Source organism: Salvelinus fontinalis, unplaced genomic scaffold, assembly GCF_029448725.1.
Source record: "Salvelinus fontinalis isolate EN_2023a unplaced genomic scaffold, ASM2944872v1 scaffold_2223, whole genome shotgun sequence".
Lineage (NCBI taxonomy): Eukaryota > Metazoa > Chordata > Actinopteri > Salmoniformes > Salmonidae > Salvelinus > Salvelinus fontinalis.
In genome coordinates this window covers 1-17,905 of record NW_026602432.1, presented here as the reverse complement: position 1 = coordinate 17,905, position 17,905 = coordinate 1, and the positions used below count along the sequence as shown (strand labels likewise).

General features: G+C 44.8%; 1 protein-coding gene across 1 annotated transcript; it reads left to right on the top strand.

Moving 5' to 3' along the window:
• The first annotated feature begins 2,981 nt into the window (after window positions 1–2,981).
• LOC129850724 (NIPA-like protein 2) lies at window positions 2,982–15,930 on the top strand. The gene is made up of 3 exons (XM_055916982.1): window positions 2,982–3,174; window positions 12,789–12,848; window positions 15,758–15,930. Exons 1-3 carry the CDS (start codon window positions 3,015–3,017, stop codon window positions 15,913–15,915), a joined length of 378 nt encoding a protein of 125 aa, XP_055772957.1. The 5' UTR covers window positions 2,982–3,014; the 3' UTR covers window positions 15,916–15,930.
• The last annotated feature ends 1,975 nt before the right edge of the window (window positions 15,931–17,905 follow it).

The window sequence follows — 17,905 nt, the reverse complement described above, 5'->3', positions numbered from 1 at the left end:
TCTGCAGCTTATGCCTGTTCACACCATAACCCCACCATGGGGAACTCTGTTCACAACGTTGACATCAGTAAACCGCTCGACCACACAACGCCATACACGGTCTGCCGTTGTGAGGTCGGTTGGACGTACTGGCGTTCTCTATGGGATGATGTCACTCGTCTAGTGGCGTTCTCTATGGGATGATGTCACTCGTCTAGTGGCGTTCTCTACGGGATGATGTCACTCGTCTAGTGGCGTTCTCTACGGGATGATGTCACTCGTCTAGTGGCGTTCTCTACGGGATGATGTCACTCGTCTAGTGGCGTTCTCTACGGGATGATGTCACTCGTCTAGTGGCGTTCTCTACGGGATGATGACACTCGTCTAGTGGCGTTCTCTACGGGATGATGACACTCGTCTAGTGGCGTTCTCTACGGGATGATGTCACTCGTCTAGTGGCGTTCTCTATGGGATGATGTCACTCGTCTAGTGGCGTTCTCTATGGGATGATGTCACTCGTCTAGTGGCGTTCTCTATGGGATGATGTCACTCGTCTAGTGGCGTTCTCTATGGGATGATGTCACTCGTCTAGTGGCGTTCTCTACGGGATGATGTCACTCGTCTAGTGGCGTTCTCTACGGGATGATGTCACTCGTCTAGTGGCGTTCTCTACGGGATGATGTCACTCGTCTAGTGGCGTTCTCTACGGGATGATGTCACTCGTCCAGTGGCGTTCTCTATGGGATGATGTCACTCGTCCAGTGGCGTTCTCTACGGGATGATGTCACTCGTCTAGTGACGTTCTCTATGGGATGATGTCACTCGTCTAGTGGCGTTCTCTATGGGATGATGTCACTCGTCTAGTGGCGTTCTCTATGGGATGATGTCACTCGTCTAGTGGCGTTCTCTATGGGATGATGTCACTCGTCTAGTGGCGTTCTCTACGGGATGATGTCACTCGTCTAGTGGCGTTCTCTACGGGGTGATGTCACTCGTCTAGTGGCGTTCTCTACGGGGTGATGTCACTCGTCTAGTGGCGTTCTCTACGGGATGATGTCACTCGTCTAGTGGCGTTCTCTACGGGATGATGTCACTCGTCTAGTGGCGTTCTCTACGGGATGATGTCACTCGTCTAGTGGCGTTCTCTACGGGATGATGTCACTCGTCTAGTGGCGTTCTCTACGGGATGATGTCACTCGTCTAGTGGCGTTCTCTACGGGATGATGTCACTCGTCTAGTGGCGTTCTCTACGGGATGATGACACTCGTCTAGTGGCGTTCTCTACGGGATGATGTCACTCGTCTAGTGGCGTTCTCTACGGGATGATGTCACTCGTCTAGTGGCGTTCTCTACGGGATGATGTCACTCGTCTAGTGGCGTTCTCTATGGGATGATGTCACTCGTCTAGTGGCGTTCTCTATGGGATGATGTCACTCGTCTAGTGGCGTTCTCTATGGGATGATGTCACTCGTCTAGTGGCGTTCTCTATGGGATGATGTCACTCGTCTAGTGGCGTTCTCTACGGGATGATGTCACTCGTCTAGTGGCGTTCTCTACGGGATGATGTCACTCGTCTAGTGGCGTTCTCTACGGGATGATGTCACTCGTCTAGTGGCGTTCTCTACGGGATGATGTCACTCGTCTAGTGGCGTTCTCTACGGGATGATGTCACTCGTCCAGTGGCGTTCTCTACGGGATGATGTCACTCGTCTAGTGGCGTTCTCTACGGGATGATGTCACTCGTCTAGTGACGTTCTCTACGGGATGATGTCACTCGTCTAGTGACGTTCTCTACGGGATGATGTCACTCGTCTAGTGGCGTTCTCTACGGGATGATGTCACTCGTCCAGTGGCGTTCTCTACGGGATGATGTCACTCGTCTAGTGGCGTTCTCTACGGGATGATGTCACTCGTCCAGTGGCGTTCTCTACGGGATGATGTCACTCGTCTAGTGGCGTTCTCTACGGGATGATGTCACTCGTCCAGTGGCGTTCTCTACGGGATGATGTCACTCGTCCAGTGGCGTTCTCTACGGGATGATGTCACTCGTCTAGTGGCGTTCTCTACGGGATGATGTCACTCGTCTAGTGGCGTTCTATATGGGATGATGTCACTCGTCTAGTGGCGTTCTCTACGGGATTATGTCACTCGTCCAGTGGCGTTCTCTACGGGATGATGTCACTCGTCTAGTGGCGTTCTCTACGGGATGATGTCACTCGTCTAGTGGCGTTCTCTATGGGATGATGTCACTCGTCTAGTGGCGTTCTCTATGGGATGATGTCACTCGTCTAGTGGCGTTCTCTATGGGATGATGTCACTCGTCTAGTGGCGTTCTCTATGGGATGATGTCACTCGTCTAGTGGCGTTCTCTACGGGATGATGTCACTCGTCTAGTGGCGTTCTCTATGGGATGATGTCACTCGTCTAGTGGCGTTCTCTACGGGATGATGTCACTCGTCCAGTGGCGTTCTCTACGGGATGATGTCACTCGTCCAGTGGCGTTCTCTACGGGATGATGTCACTCGTCCAGTGGCGTTCTCTACGGGATGATGTCACTCGTCCAGTGGGATGATGCCACTCGTCCAGTGGCGTTCTCTGCGGGATGATGCCACTCGTCCAGTGGCGTTCTCTACGGGATGATGTCACTCGTCCAGTGGGATGATGTCACTCGTCCAGTGGGATGATGTCACTCGTCCAGTGGCGTTCTCTACAGGATGTTACTCACAGAGGTTTCCTTCTGATCTGTTTTACTGTTGTTTTGCAGACGTATCTCCTGGGAATCATCATTTCAATATGTGGGAACTTCCTCATCAGCATTTCTATGAATATACAGGTAGGGGTGTGTTTGTTTTATGAGGCCGTGTACAGTACTATGAGAAACAACACTAGTGTTAACTGATGTCATCATTTACCCCAATGGATTCACTAGTTCCTTGATGATATGTTAGCTACTGTATTTTCCCATGCTCCTCTTAACATGTCAATGAAGTGCTGTCCTTGACACTCTCTCCTCTCGCTGTCAGAAATATGCCCACATGCGTCAGTCCCAGCTCGGCGCCTCCAGGCCCTACTACACGTCGGTGCTGTGGTGGAGTGGAGTGGTTCTGATGGGGGTAGGGGAGCTGGGGAACTTCGCAGCCTACGGCTTCGCTCCGGCCTCCCTCATCGCACCCCTGGGCTGTGTTTCAGTCATAGGTAAACACACAAACCTTTCAGACCTTTCTTTAGTATTATTGTTTATTTGTTTATTTATCTATATTTTCGGAATAATCTTATTTAATTTCTTGCATCAATATGAAACCCCTCTTATATTGCCACTTTCCCTGGTTGAATTGACCGGTAGAAGCACAGGTCTAGGATCAGTTTATCCTCCCCAATCCTGACCTTAAACCTCAGAAGGGGAAAAAACACACAACTGATCTCAGATCATGATGCAGCGTCTAGAGAGCCGCCCTAATAATACCTCCAGGTGACACATCCCATTTTAGCCAATCCGATGGCTTGCTGGTTCTGTAATCCACCAATCCGTGTGAAGCCGTTCTCTACCCGGGATAAATATATGGATCAATATATAGTTATATATGGATAAATATATGGTTATATATGGATACATATATGGTTATATATGGATAATTATATGGTCATATATGTATAAATATATGGTTATATATGGATATGTATGGCTAAATATATGGTTATATATGGATAAATATATGGTCATATATGGTTAAATGTATAGTTATATATGGATAAATGTATGGTTACGTATGGATAAATATATGGTCATATATGGATAAATATATGGTTGTATATGGATAAATATATAGTTACATATGGATAAATATGCCAGCTGTCACGTGTTCAGTGTAAACATTCTAATGGCAGGTTAAATATTGACCTTCAGGTGCAGTCCTCTCCTTTATCCTAGCCTGGTCCCAGATCTGTCTAGCCAACTCTTATGGTTGGCAACACAGCATAAACAGACCTGGGAACAGGCTAGGGCAATATGGCCAAGATATCATATCACAGTAGTTTTCTACTTTTTTGATGGTATTTTGTGTTTTTGGACTATGAAAGTTCTACATGTGCTTTATGAGTGATCCTAGGGTGGAAACACATATATTCTAAGTGACTTCAATGGGTCTTTCTCCATTCTGATTGGTTTATACCGTTCAATTAAACTTTTAGCCCCCCCCCTCCAAAAAAAACAAATGCTGCATTTTCATACATTTCTGCATTTCCTGCACTCATTTAAGATAATTTCCAAACTGCCACGTAGGGCTGCAGGATATGGACAAATATAAAATTACCAAAAGTTTCAAATATGATTTGACTTGTGATGTAGATCAAAACACTTTGGGTGAACTGTTGGAATCATGGAAATAGAATGATTATTCTATAGTTAGAATATAAATAGTGGGCACTTTGAATACAGTGTTTGACATGACAATGCCAGGGAGGAGTTATTGTGACAGGGTAGGAACCATAGTGTTGGTCAGTGTTTCCTAGGGGACGCTATAATCTTTTGCTACCTTTTCTCTTAGCTACTTCCTGTAGCTAGCATATTCATGCTTCTCCTATTCCTCTTTGATTTAGAAGATACTGTTGCACAAACAACATGCTGATTTAAGGTCTACACCATCACTGGTATCAGGCTGTATTAGCTAGCCAGCTAACTAGCGATTTAGCATTAGCGGCTAACATGATTTAGGCCACAACTTGCTGAGAAATTACAAACGTAAGAAACACAAACTAATAGTGTAATTATAGAATACTAATGGATTTATATTAAGACGTGAAAACAGCATCGTAGTCATCAACATGGTTCCATGTGCTGTGTTGACCATGCAGACTGACAGGTGTCTCCATGTGCTGCGTTGACCATGCAGACTGACAGGTGTCTCCATGTGCTGCGTTGACCATGCAGACTGACAGGTGTCTCCATGTGCTGCGTTGACCATGCAGACTGACAGGTGTCTCCATGTGCTGCGTTGACCATGCAGACTGACAGGTGTCTCCATGTGCTGTGTTGACCATGCAGACTGACAGGTGTCTCCATGTGCTGCGTTGACCATGCAGACTGACAGGTGTCTCCATGTGCTGCGTTGACCATGCAGACTGACCAGTGTCTCCATGTGCTGTGTTGACCATGCAGACTGACCAGTGTCTCCATGTGCTGTGTTGACCATGCAGACTGACAGGTGTCACCATGTGCTGCGTTGACCATGCAGACTGACAGGTGTCTCCATGTGTTGTGTTGACCATGCAGACTGACAGGTGTCACCATGTGCTGCGTTGACCATGCAGACTGACCAGTGTCGACCATGCAGACTGAACACAAGTGTCTCGTGGTCGAGCAACAACAAATGTGCTCCTTGAGTGGCAGGGGGCGGGGCTAGGTCTGTGTGGAAAGCGGCACGGAGAGAGATGACTCAAGCAGCGGAGTATAATATAAAAATGGACGTCACACACTCCGTATCACATTTAACAAACCAAACATTGAAATACCATTTATAGAAGGTAAAGTAAAAATCCCAAACTGGTCCATGTATCAAAACGGGTGTTCACAGGCCCACTGGGTTCTATTAGATCTGATAGGCCCGTCTCCCTGTCTCTGATGTATCTGTAAGTTGCATTTGGGTTGTCATAGACTGCATAGACTGGCCTTGTGTTATACAGCTTAACATGGAAGGACGGGGAGAAGAACACAGGTACAACTGCATCAGGTGTTTCCACATGTTAACCACCAGACAAGACAACCGGTACTTTATAGACCTAACTACATCAGGTGTTTCCACATGTTAACCACCAGTAAAGACAACCGGTACTTTATAGACCTAACTGCATCAGGTGTTTCCACACGTTAACCACCAGTAAAGACAACCGGTACTTTATAGACCTTACTGCATCAGGTGTTTCCACATGTTAACCACCAGACAAGACAACCGGTACTTTATAGACCTTACTGCATCAGGTGTTTCCACATGTTAACCACCAGACAAGACAACCGGTACTTTATAGACCTTACTGCATCAGGTGTTTCCACATGTTAACCACCAGACAAGACAACCGGTACTTTATAGACCTAACTGCATCAGGTGTTTCCACATGTTAACCACCAGACAAGACAACCGGTACTTTATAGACCTTACTGCATCAGGTGTTTCCACATGTTAACCACCAGACAAGACAACCGGTACTTTATAGACCTTACTGCAGTAAAGACAACCGGTACTTTATAGACCTAACTGCATCAGGTGTTTCCACATGTTAACCACCAGACAAGACAACCGGTACTTTATAGACCTAACTGCATCAGGTGTTTCCACATGTTAACCACCAGACAAGACAACCGGTACTTTATAGACCTAACTGCATCAGGTGTTTCCACATGTTAACCACCAGACAAGACAACCGGTACTTTATAGACCTTACTGCAGTAAAGACAACCGGTACTTTATAGACCTTACTGCATCAGGTGTTTCCACATGTTAACCACCAGACAAGACAACCGGTACTTTATAGACCTTACTGCATCAGGTGTTTCCACATGTTAACCACCAGACAAGACAACCGGTACTTTATAGACCTTACTACATCAGGTGTTTCCACATGTTAACCACCAGACAAGACAACCGGTACTTTATAGACCTTACTGCATCAGGTGTTTCCACATGTTAACCACCAGACAAGACAACCGGTACTTTATAGACCTTACTACATCAGGTGTTTCCACACGTTAACCACCAGACAAGACAACCTGTACTTTATAGACCTTACTGCAGTAAAGACAACCGGTACTTTATAGACCTTACTGCATCAGGTGTTTCCACACGTTAACCACCAGACAAGACAACCTGTACTTTATAGACCTTACTGCAGTAAAGACAACCGGTACTTTATAGACCTTACTGCATCAGGTGTTTCCACATGTTAACCACCACACAAGACAACCGGTACTTTATAGACCTTACTGCATCAGGTGTTTCCACATGTTAACCACCAGACAAGACAACCGGTACTTTATAGACCTAACTGCATCAGGTGTTTCCACATGTTAACCACCAGACAAGACAACCGGTACTTTATAGACCTTACTGCATCAGGTGTTTCCACATGTTAACCACCAGACAAGACAACCGGTACTTTATAGACCTAACTGCATCAGGTGTTTCCACATGTTAACCACCAGACAAGACAACCGGTACTTTATAGACCTAACTGCATCAGGTGTTTCCACATGTTAACCACCAGACAAGACAACCGGTACTTTATAGACCTAACTGCATCAGGAGTTTCCACATGTTAACCACCAGACAAGACAACCGGTACTTTATAGACCTAACTGCATCAGGTGTTTCCACATGTTAACCACCAGTAAAGACAACCGGTACTTTATAGACCTAACTGCATCAGGTGTTTCCACATGTTAACCACCAGTAAAGACAACCGGTACTTTATAGACCTAACTACATCAGGTGTTTCCACATGTTAACCACCAGTAAAGACAACCGGTACTTTATAGACCTAACTGCATCAGGTGTTTCCACATGTTAACCACCAGACAAGACAACCGGTACTTTATAGACCTAACTGCATCAGGTGTTTCCACATGTTAACCACCAGACAAGACAACCGGTACTTTATAGACCTTACTGCATCAGGTGTTTCCACATGTTAACCACCAGACAAGACAACCGGTACTTTATAGACCTTACTGCAGTAAAGACAACCGGTACTTTATAGACCTTACTGCATCAGGTGTTTCCACATGTTAACCACCAGACAAGACAACCGGTACTTTATAGACCTTACTGCATCAGGTGTTTCCACATGTTAACCACCAGACAAGACAACCGGTACTTTATAGACCTTACTACATCAGGTGTTTCCACATGTTAACCACCAGACAAGACAACCGGTACTTTATAGACCTTACTGCATCAGGTGTTTCCACATGTTAACCACCAGACAAGACAACCGGTACTTTATAGACCTTACTACATCAGGTGTTTCCACACGTTAACCACCAGACAAGACAACCTGTACTTTATAGACCTTACTGCAGTAAAGACAACCGGTACTTTATAGACCTTACTGCATCAGGTGTTTCCACACGTTAACCACCAGACAAGACAACCTGTACTTTATAGACCTTACTGCAGTAAAGACAACCGGTACTTTATAGACCTTACTGCATCAGGTGTTTCCACATGTTAACCACCAGACAAGACAACCGGTACTTTATAGACCTTACTGCATCAGGTGTTTCCACATGTTAACCACCAGACAAGACAACCGGTACTTTATAGACCTTACTGCATCAGGTGTTTCCACATGTTAACCACCAGACAAGACAACCGGTACTTTATAGACCTAACTGCATCAGGTGTTTCCACATGTTAACCACCAGACAAGACAACCGGTACTTTATAGACCTAACTGCATCAGGTGTTTCCACATGTTAACCACCAGACAAGACAACCGGTACTTTATAGACCTTACTGCATCAGGTGTTTCCACATGTTAACCACCAGACAAGACAACCGGTACTTTATAGACCTTACTGCATCAGGTGTTTCCACATGTTAACCACCAGACAAGACAACCGGTACTTTATAGACCTTACTGCATCAGGTGTTTCCACATGTTAACCACCAGACAAGACAACCGGTACTTTATAGACCTAACTGCATCAGGTGTTTCCACATGTTAACCACCAGACAAGACAACCGGTACTTTATAGACCTAACTGCATCAGGTGTTTCCACATGTTAACCACCAGACAAGACAACCGGTACTTTATAGACCTTACTGCATCAGGTGTTTCCACATGTTAACCACCAGACAAGACAACCGGTACTTTATAGACCTTACTGCATCAGGTGTTTCCACATGTTAACCACCAGACAAGACAACCGGTACTTTATAGACCTAACTGCATCAGGTGTTTCCACATGTTAACCACCAGACAAGACAACCGGTACTTTATAGACCTTACTGCATCAGGTGTTTCCACATGTTAACCACCAGACAAGACAACCGGTACTTTATAGACCTTACTGCATCAGGTGTTTCCACATGTTAACCACCAGACAAGACAACCGGTACTTTATAGACCTTACTGCATCAGGTGTTTCCACATGTTAACCACCAGACAAGACAACCGGTACTTTATAGACCTTACTGCATCAGGTGTTTCCACATGTTAACCACCAGACAAGACAACCGGTACTTTATAGACCTTACTACATCAGGTGTTTCCACACGTTAACCACCAGACAAGACAACCTGTACTTTATAGACCTTACTGCAGTAAAGACAACCGGTACTTTATAGACCTTACTGCATCAGGTGTTTCCACATGTTAACCACCAGACAAGACAACCGGTACTTTATAGACCTTACTACATCAGGTGTTTCCACACGTTAACCACCAGACAAGACAACCTGTACTTTATAGACCTTACTGCAGTAAAGACAACCGGTACTTTATAGACCTTACTGCATCAGGTGTTTCCACACGTTAACCACCAGACAAGACAACCTGTACTTTATAGACCTTACTGCAGTAAAGACAACCGGTACTTTATAGACCTTACTGCATCAGGTGTTTCCACATGTTAACCACCAGTAAAGACAACCGGTACTTTATAGACCTTACTACATCAGGTGTTTCCACACGTTAACCACCAGACAAGACAACCGGTACTTTATAGACCTTACTGCAGTAAAGACAACCGGTACTTTATAGACCTAACTGCATCAGGTGTTTCCACATGTTAACCACCAGACAAGACAACCGGTACTTTATAGACCTAACTACATCAGGTGTTTCCACATGTTAACCACCAGTAAAGACAACCGGTACTTTATAGACCTAACTGCATCAGGTGTTTCCACATGTTAACCACCAGACAAGACAACCGGTACTTTATAGACCTTACTGCATCAGGTGTTTCCACATGTTAACCACCAGACAAGACAACCGGTACTTTATAGACCTTACTGCATCAGGTGTTTCCACATGTTAACCACCAGACAAGACAACCGGTACTTTATAGACCTTACTACATCAGGTGTTTCCACATGTTAACCACCAGTAAAGACAACAGGTACTTTATAGACCTATTCACCACTTCTCTTCATTATTCTGCTGCGTCAATGGATGCTGTGGTGAAATATTACTGAGGTGGTGTGTTCTCTCTGGAGCCAGGCTACCTCTACTACTACTACTACTACTACTACTACACTGCTACTACTACTATTAGAGGTGGTGGTTCTCTCTGGAGCCAGGCTACCTCTACTACTATATCTAACCAAGGACAGACAGAGAAATGGACTCTGTAGGAATCTGCGACACGAGAGCTTCACTCAGCCTCTCTCTGATTATTAGCGACAAGACTCCTGAATCTTGGCTTTTATATGGAGTTGCTATGGTTACAGGAGATGGATCTAGTGTGTCCCGAAGGCAGAGGGGAAACCTTTAACCGTGAGATGAAGCTCTCTGTATGGGATGTTATCAGCCACCTGGTGGTCAGGATCAACCAACCAGTCGTAGATTAACAGTCAACATCTCCTATTAGATCAGTACATCAATGTGTCAATAGTTATGGTTTCATTGTGTGACCTACTTCACATTTTAATGTGCTGTTGTTATGTGTGTCAAAGCTCATATCAACGTCAGTCTATAGAGCCGATTGTACGGTGGCTTTGAGACCATTGGGTTCACCTTCTTTCACCTTGCTTTGAGACCATTGGGTTCACCTTCTTTCACCTTGCTTTGAGACCATTGGGTTCACCTTGCTTTGAGACCATTGGGTTCACCTTCTTTCACCTTGCTTTGAGACCATTGGGTTCACCTTGCTTTGAGACCATTGGGTTCACCTTCTTTCACCTTGCTTTGAGACCATTGGGTTCACCTTCTTTCACCTTGCTTTGAGACCATTGGGTTCACCTTGCTTTGAGACCATTGGGTTCACCTTGCTTTGAGACTATTGGGTTCACCTTGCTTTGAGACCATTGGGTTCACCTTCTTTCACCTTGCTTTGAGACCATTGGGTTCACCTTGCTTTGAGACCATTGGGTTCACCTTGCTTTGAGACTATTGGGTTCACCTTGCTTTGAGACCATTGGGTTCACCTTCTTTCACCTTGCTTTGAGACCATTGGGTTCACCTTCTTTCACCTTGCTTTGAGTTAGAATGACAGAGTGACTGTGATTATTATATCTAACCAAGGACAGACAGAGAAAGGGACTCTGTAGGAGAGAGCTTCTCTCAGCCTCTCTGATTATTAGGGACAAGACTCCAAGACATGTGAGACTATAGGTGTGTGAACCACGTATGATGGCTGGATATTTCTGTACCGCAGGTCACATAGTATCCAGGTGACTGAATCTATGAAGGTAGACATCATACATGACTTTATTATGGAAAGAAAATGGGGGATGTAAAATGGATGCCTTTCTGCCTTCTCTTTCAGTCATCTCTGTGGTGTTCCTTAATGTCTGCCTTCTCTTTCAGTCATCTCTGTGGTGTTCCTTAATGTCTGTCATCTCTGTGGTGTTCCTTAATGTCTGCCTTCTCTTTCAGTCATCTCTGTGGTGTTCCTTAATGTCTGCCTTCTCTTTCAGTCATCTCTGTGGTGTTCCTTAATGTCTGCCTTCTCTGTGGTGTTCCTTAATGTCTGCCTTCTCTTTCAGTCATCTCTGTGGTGTTCCTTAATGTCTGCCTTCTCTGTGGTGTTCCTTAATGTCTGCCTTCTCTTTCAGTCATCTCTGTGGTGTTCCTTAATGTCTGCCTTCTCTTTCAGTCATCTCTGTGGTGTTCCTTAATGTCTGCCTTCTCTTTCAGTCATCTCTGTGGTGCTCCTTAATGTCTGCCTTCTCCTTCAGTCATCTCTGTGGTGTTCCTTAATGTCTGCCTTCTCTTTCAGTCATCTCTGTGGTGTTCCTTAATGTCTGCCTTCTCTGTGGTGTTCCTTAATGTCTGCCTTCTCTTTCAGTCATCTCTGTGGTGTTCCTTAATGTCTGCCTTCTCTTTCAGTCATCTCTGTGGTGTTCCTTAATGTCTGCCTTCTCTTTCAGTCATCTCTGTGGTGTTCCTTAATGTCTGCCTTCTCTTTCAGTCATCTCTGTGGTGTTCCTTAATGTCTGCCTTCTCTTTCAGTCATCTCTGTGGTGTTCCTTAATGTCTGCCTTCTCTTTCAGCCATCTCTGTGGTGTTCCTTAATGTCTGCCTTCTCTTTCAGTCATCTCTGTGGTGTTCCTTAATGTCTGCCTTCTCTTTCAGCCATCTCTGTGGTGTTCCTTAATGTCTGCCTTCTCTTTCAGCCATCTCTGTGGTGTTCCTTAATGTCTGCCTTCTCTTTCAGCCATCTCTGTGGTGTTCCTTAATGTCTGCCTTCTCTTTCAGTCATCTCTGTGGTGTTCCTTAATGTCTGCCTTCTCTTTCAGTCATCTCTGTGGTGTTCCTTAATGTCTGCCTTCTCTTTCAGCCATCTCTGTGGTGTTCCTTAATGTCTGCCTTCTCTTTCAGTCATCTCTGGTGTTCCTTAATGTCTGTCATCTCTGTGGTGTTCCTTAATGTCTGCCTTCTCTTTCAGTCATCTCTGTGGTGTTCCTTAATGTCTGCCTTCTCTTTCAGTTATCTCTGTGGTGTTCCTTAACGTCTGCCTTCTCTTTCAGTCATCTCTGTGGTGTTCCTTAATGTCTGCCTTTCTTTCAGTCATCTCTGTGGTGTTCCTTAATGTCTGCCTTCTCTTTCAGTCATCTCTGTGGTGTTCCTTAATGTCTCCCTTCTCTTTCAGCCAGTGCAGTCATCTCTGTGGTGTTCCTTAAAGAGACGCTACGAGCCTCTGATATTGTTGGTAAGTTTGTACACACACACACACACACACACACACACACACACACACACACACACACACACAGCCCTAATCAAATACCCTCAGGACATAATGTGATGTTGATAAAGATGAGTGTTCTGATTTAGGTATGAGTTCCCACGTTACAAAATAATATGTCTGGTTGACGCCTAGGAGGAGAGAGAGGAGCTGGCTAGGTATGAGTTCCCACGTTACAAAATAATATGTCTGGTTGACGTCTAGGAGGAGAGAGAGGAGCTGGCTAGGTATGAGTTCCCACGTTACAAAATAATATGTCTGGTTGACATCTAGGAGGAGAGAGGAGCTGGCTAGGTATGAGTTCCCACGTTACAAAATAATATGTCTGGTTGACATCTAGGAGGAGAGAGGAGCTGGCTAGGTATGAGTTCCCACGTTACAAAATAATATGTCTGGTTGACGACTAGGAGGAGAGAGGAGCTGGCTAGGTATGAGTTCCCACGTTACAAAATAATATGTCTGGTTGACATCTAGGAGGAGAGAGGAGCTGGCTAGGTATGAGTTCCCACGTTACAAAATAATATGTCTGGTTGACGTCTAGGAGGAGAGAGAGGAGCTGGCTAGGTATGAGTTCCCACGTTACAAAATAATATGTCTGGTTGACGTCTAGGAGGAGAGAGAGGAGCTGGCTAGGTATGAGTTCCCACGTTACAAAATAATATGTCTGGTTGACGTCTAGGAGGAGAGAGAGGAGCTGGCTAGGTATGAGTTCCCACGTTACAAAATAATATGTCTGGTTGACATCTAGGAGGAGAGAGAGGAGCTGGCTAGGTATGAGTTCCCACGTTACAAAATAATATGTCTGGTTGACATCTAGGAGGAGAGAGAGGAGCTGGCTAGGTATGAGTTCCCACGTTACAAAACATTATGTCTGGTTGACGTCTAGGAGGAGAGAGAGGAGCTGGCTAGGTATGAGTTCCCACGTTACAAAATAATATGTCTGGTTGACATCTAGGAAGAGAGAGGAGCTGGCTAGGTATGAGTTCCCACGTTACAAAATAATATGTCTGGTTGACGTCTAGGAGGAGAGAGAGGAGCTGGCTAGGTATGAGTTCCCACGTTACAAAATAATATGTCTGGTTGACGTCTAGGAGGAGAGAGAGGAGCTGGCTAGGTATGAGTTCCCACGTTACAAAATAATATGTCTGGTTGACGTCTAGGAGGAGAGAGGAGCTGGCTAGGTATGAGTTCCCACGTTACAAAATAATATGTCTGGTTGACGTCTAGGAGGAGAGAGGAGCTGGCTAGGTATGAGTTCCCACGTTACAAAATAATATGTCTGGTTGACATCTAGGAGGAGAGAGGAGCTGGCTAGGTATGAGTTCCCACGTTACAAAATAATATGTCTGGTTGACATCTAGGAGGAGAGAGAGGAGCTGGCTAGGTATGAGTTCCCACGTTACAAAATAATATGTCTGGTTGACGTCTAGGAGGAGAGAGGAGCTGGCTAGGTATGAGTTCCCACGTTACAAAATAATATGTCTGGTTGACGTCTAGGAGGAGAGAGGAGCTGGCTAGGTATGAGTTCCCACGTTACAAAATAATATGTCTGGTTGACGCCTAGGAGGAGAGAGGAGCTGGCTAGGTATGAGTTCCCACGTTACAAAACAATATGTCTGGTTGACATCTAGGAGGAGAGAGAGGAGCTGGCTAGGTATGAGTTCCCACGTTACAAAACATTGTCTGGTTGACGACTAGGAGGAGAGAGGAGCTGGCTAGGTATGAGTTCCCACGTTACAAAACATTGTGTCTGGTTGACATCTAGGAGGAGAGAGAGGAGCTGGCTAGGTATGAGTTCCCACGTTACAAAACATTGTCTGGTTGACGTCTAGGAGGAGAGAGGAGCTGGCTAGGTATGAGTTCCCACGTTACAAAACAATATGTCTGGTTGACATCTAGGAGGAGAGAGGAGCTGGCTAGGTATGAGTTCCCACGTTACAAAACAATATGTCTGGTTGACATCTAGGAGGAGAGAGAGGAGCTGGCTAGGTATGAGTTCCCACGTTACAAAACATTGTCTGGTTGACGACTAGGAGGAGAGAGGAGCTGGCTAGGTATGAGTTCCCACGTTACAAAACATTGTGTCTGGTTGACATCTAGGAGGAGAGAGAGGAGCTGGCTAGGTATGAGTTCCCACGTTACAAAACATTGTCTGGTTGACGTCTAGGAGGAGAGAGGAGCTGGCTAGGTATGAGTTCCCACGTTACAAAACAATATGTCTGGTTGACATCTAGGAGGAGAGAGGAGCTGGCTAGGTATGAGTTCCCACGTTACAAAATAATATGTCTGGTTGACGTCTAGAAGGAGCTGGCTAGGTATGAGTTCCCACGTTACAAAACAATATGTCTGGTTGACATCTAGGAGGAGAGAGAGGAGCTGGCTAGGTATGAGTTCCCACGTTACAAAATAATATGTCTGGTTGACATCTAGGAGGAGAGAGAGGAGCTGGCTAGGTATGGGTTCCCACGTTACAAAACATTGTCTGGTTGACGTCTAGGAGGAGAGAGAGGAGCTGGCTCGTGACTCTTATGTAAATATTAGTTATATATATATATTATTAGTGTAGTTAGTCAGAGATGGAAATGAACATTAACTCTGAAGCTCAGTAGTGATTAAACAGATCACTGTGTCATATGATGAAGCTCAGTAGTGATTAAACAGATCACTGTGTCATATGATCAGTAGTGAATAAACAGATCACTGTGTCATATGATCAGTAGTGATTAAACAGATCACTGTGTCATATGATCAGTAGTGATTAAACAGATCACTGTGTCATATGATCAGTAGTGATTAAACAGATCACTGTGTCATATGATACTCAGGTGAATAGGATGGTTCAATACTCCTGTGAATCTCTTCCTGACCTACAGGTGGAGCTCTAGCAGTGTTGGGGACCTATCTCCTGGTCACCTTCGCCCCTCACACCTCCACCCACATCACCGCCCACCTGGTGCAACGATACGCCGTCAGCTGGCAGTTCCTGATTTACCTGGTATGTACCCTAACCCACACCTGGTATGTACCCTAACCCACACCTGGTATGTACCCTAACCCACACCTGGTATGCACTCCTGGTATGTACCCTAACCCACATATTGTAAATGGACTCTTCTCTCCTCTACTCTAAACCACATATTGTAAATGGACTCTTCTCTCCCCTACCCTAACCCACATATTGTAAATGGACTCTTCTCTCCTCTACTCTAAACCACATATTGTAAATGGACTCTTCTCTACTCTAAACCACATATTGTAAATGGACTCTTCTCTCCCCTACTCTAAACCACATATTGTAAATGGACTCTTCTCTCCTCTACTCTAAACCACATATTGTAAATGGACTCTTCTCTCCTCTACTCTAAACCACATATTGTAAATGGACTCTTCTCTCCTCTACTCTAAACCACATATTGTAAATGGACTCTTCTCTCCCCTACTCTAAACCACATATTGTAAATGGACTCTTCTCTCCCCTACTCTAAACCACATATTGTAAATGGACTCTTCTCTCCCCTACTCTAAACCACATATTGTAAATGGACTCTTCTCTCCCCTACTCTAAACCACATATTGTAAATGGACTCTTCTCTCCTCTAAACCACATATTGTAAATGGACTCTTCTCACCCCTACTCTAAACCACATATTGTAAATGGACTCTTCTCTCCCCTACTCTAAACCACATATTGTAAATGGACTCTTCTCTCCCCTACTCTAAACCACATATTGTAAATGGACTCTTCTCTCCCCTAACCCACATATTGTAAATGGACTCTTCTCTCCTCTACTCTAAACCACATATTGTAAATGGACTCTTCTCTACTCTAAACCACATATTGTAAATGGACTCTTCTCTCCCCTACTCTAAACCACATATTGTAAATGGACTCTTCTCTACTCTAAACCACATATTGTAAATGGACTCTTCTCTCCCCTACTCTAAACCACATATTGTAAATGGACTCTTCTCTCCTCTACTCTAAACCACATATTGTAAATGGACTCTTCTCTCCCCTACTCTAAACCACATATTGTAAATGGACTCTTCTCTCCTCTACTCTAAACCACATATTGTAAATGGACTCTTCTCTCCTCTACTCTAAACCACATATTGTAAATGGACTCTTCTCTCCCCTACTCTAAACCACATATTGTAAATGGACTCTCCTCTACTCTAAACCACATATTGTAAATGGACTCTTCTCTCCCCTACTCTAAACCACATATTGTAAATGGACTCTTCTCTCCCCTACCCTAACCCACATATTGTAAATGGACTCTTCTCTCCTCTACTCTAAACCACATATTGTAAATGGACTCTTCTCTACTCTAAACCACATATTGTAAATGGACTCTTCTCTCCCCTACTCTAAACCACATATTGTAAATGGACTCTCCTCTACTCTAAACCACATATTGTAAATGGACTCTTCTCTCCTCTACTCTAAACCACATATTGTAAATGGACTCTTCTCTCCTCTACTCTAAACCACATATTGTAAATGGACTCTTCTCTCCCCTACTCTAAACCACATATTGTAAATGGACTCTTCTCTCCCCTACTCTAAACCCACATATTGTAAATGGACTCTTCTCTCCTCTAAACCAGCTGATCAGCTGGTAGCCCAGCCAGACAGCGCCCAGTGGAGTTAATGCTGCCTGTCTTGTTTATCAGGTCACACCCCATTCTCCTCCCAGCCATTCATCACATCCTGATCCAGAATCTGTCTTATTTACCGAGCGAGGCCTCTGAATGTACTTAGACTAGAGAGAGAGAGACTAGAGAGAGAGAGAGAGAGACTGGAGAGAGAGAGAGAGACTGGAGAGAGAGAGAGAGACTGGAGAGAGAGAGAGAGACTGGAGAGAGAGAGAGAGACTGGAGAGAGAGAGAGAGACTGGAGAGAGAGAGAGAGACTGGAGAGAGAGAGAGAGAGAGAGACTGGAGAGAGAGAGAGACTGGAGAGAGAGAGAGATTGGAGAGAGAGAGAGACTGGAGAGACTGGAGTTGTGTCAACAGAC

Coding starts and splice junctions, on each gene's coding strand:
- LOC129850724 (XM_055916982.1), top strand. CDS start 3,015: ATGCGTCAGTCCCAGCTCGGCGCCTCCAGGCCCTACTACACGTCGGTG. Junction 3,175..12,788: donor GGGCTGTGTTTCAGTCATAG/GTAAACACACAA, acceptor CTTCTCTTTCAG/CCAGTGCAGTCATCTCTGTG. Junction 12,849..15,757: donor ACGAGCCTCTGATATTGTTG/GTAAGTTTGTAC, acceptor CCTGACCTACAG/GTGGAGCTCTAGCAGTGTTG.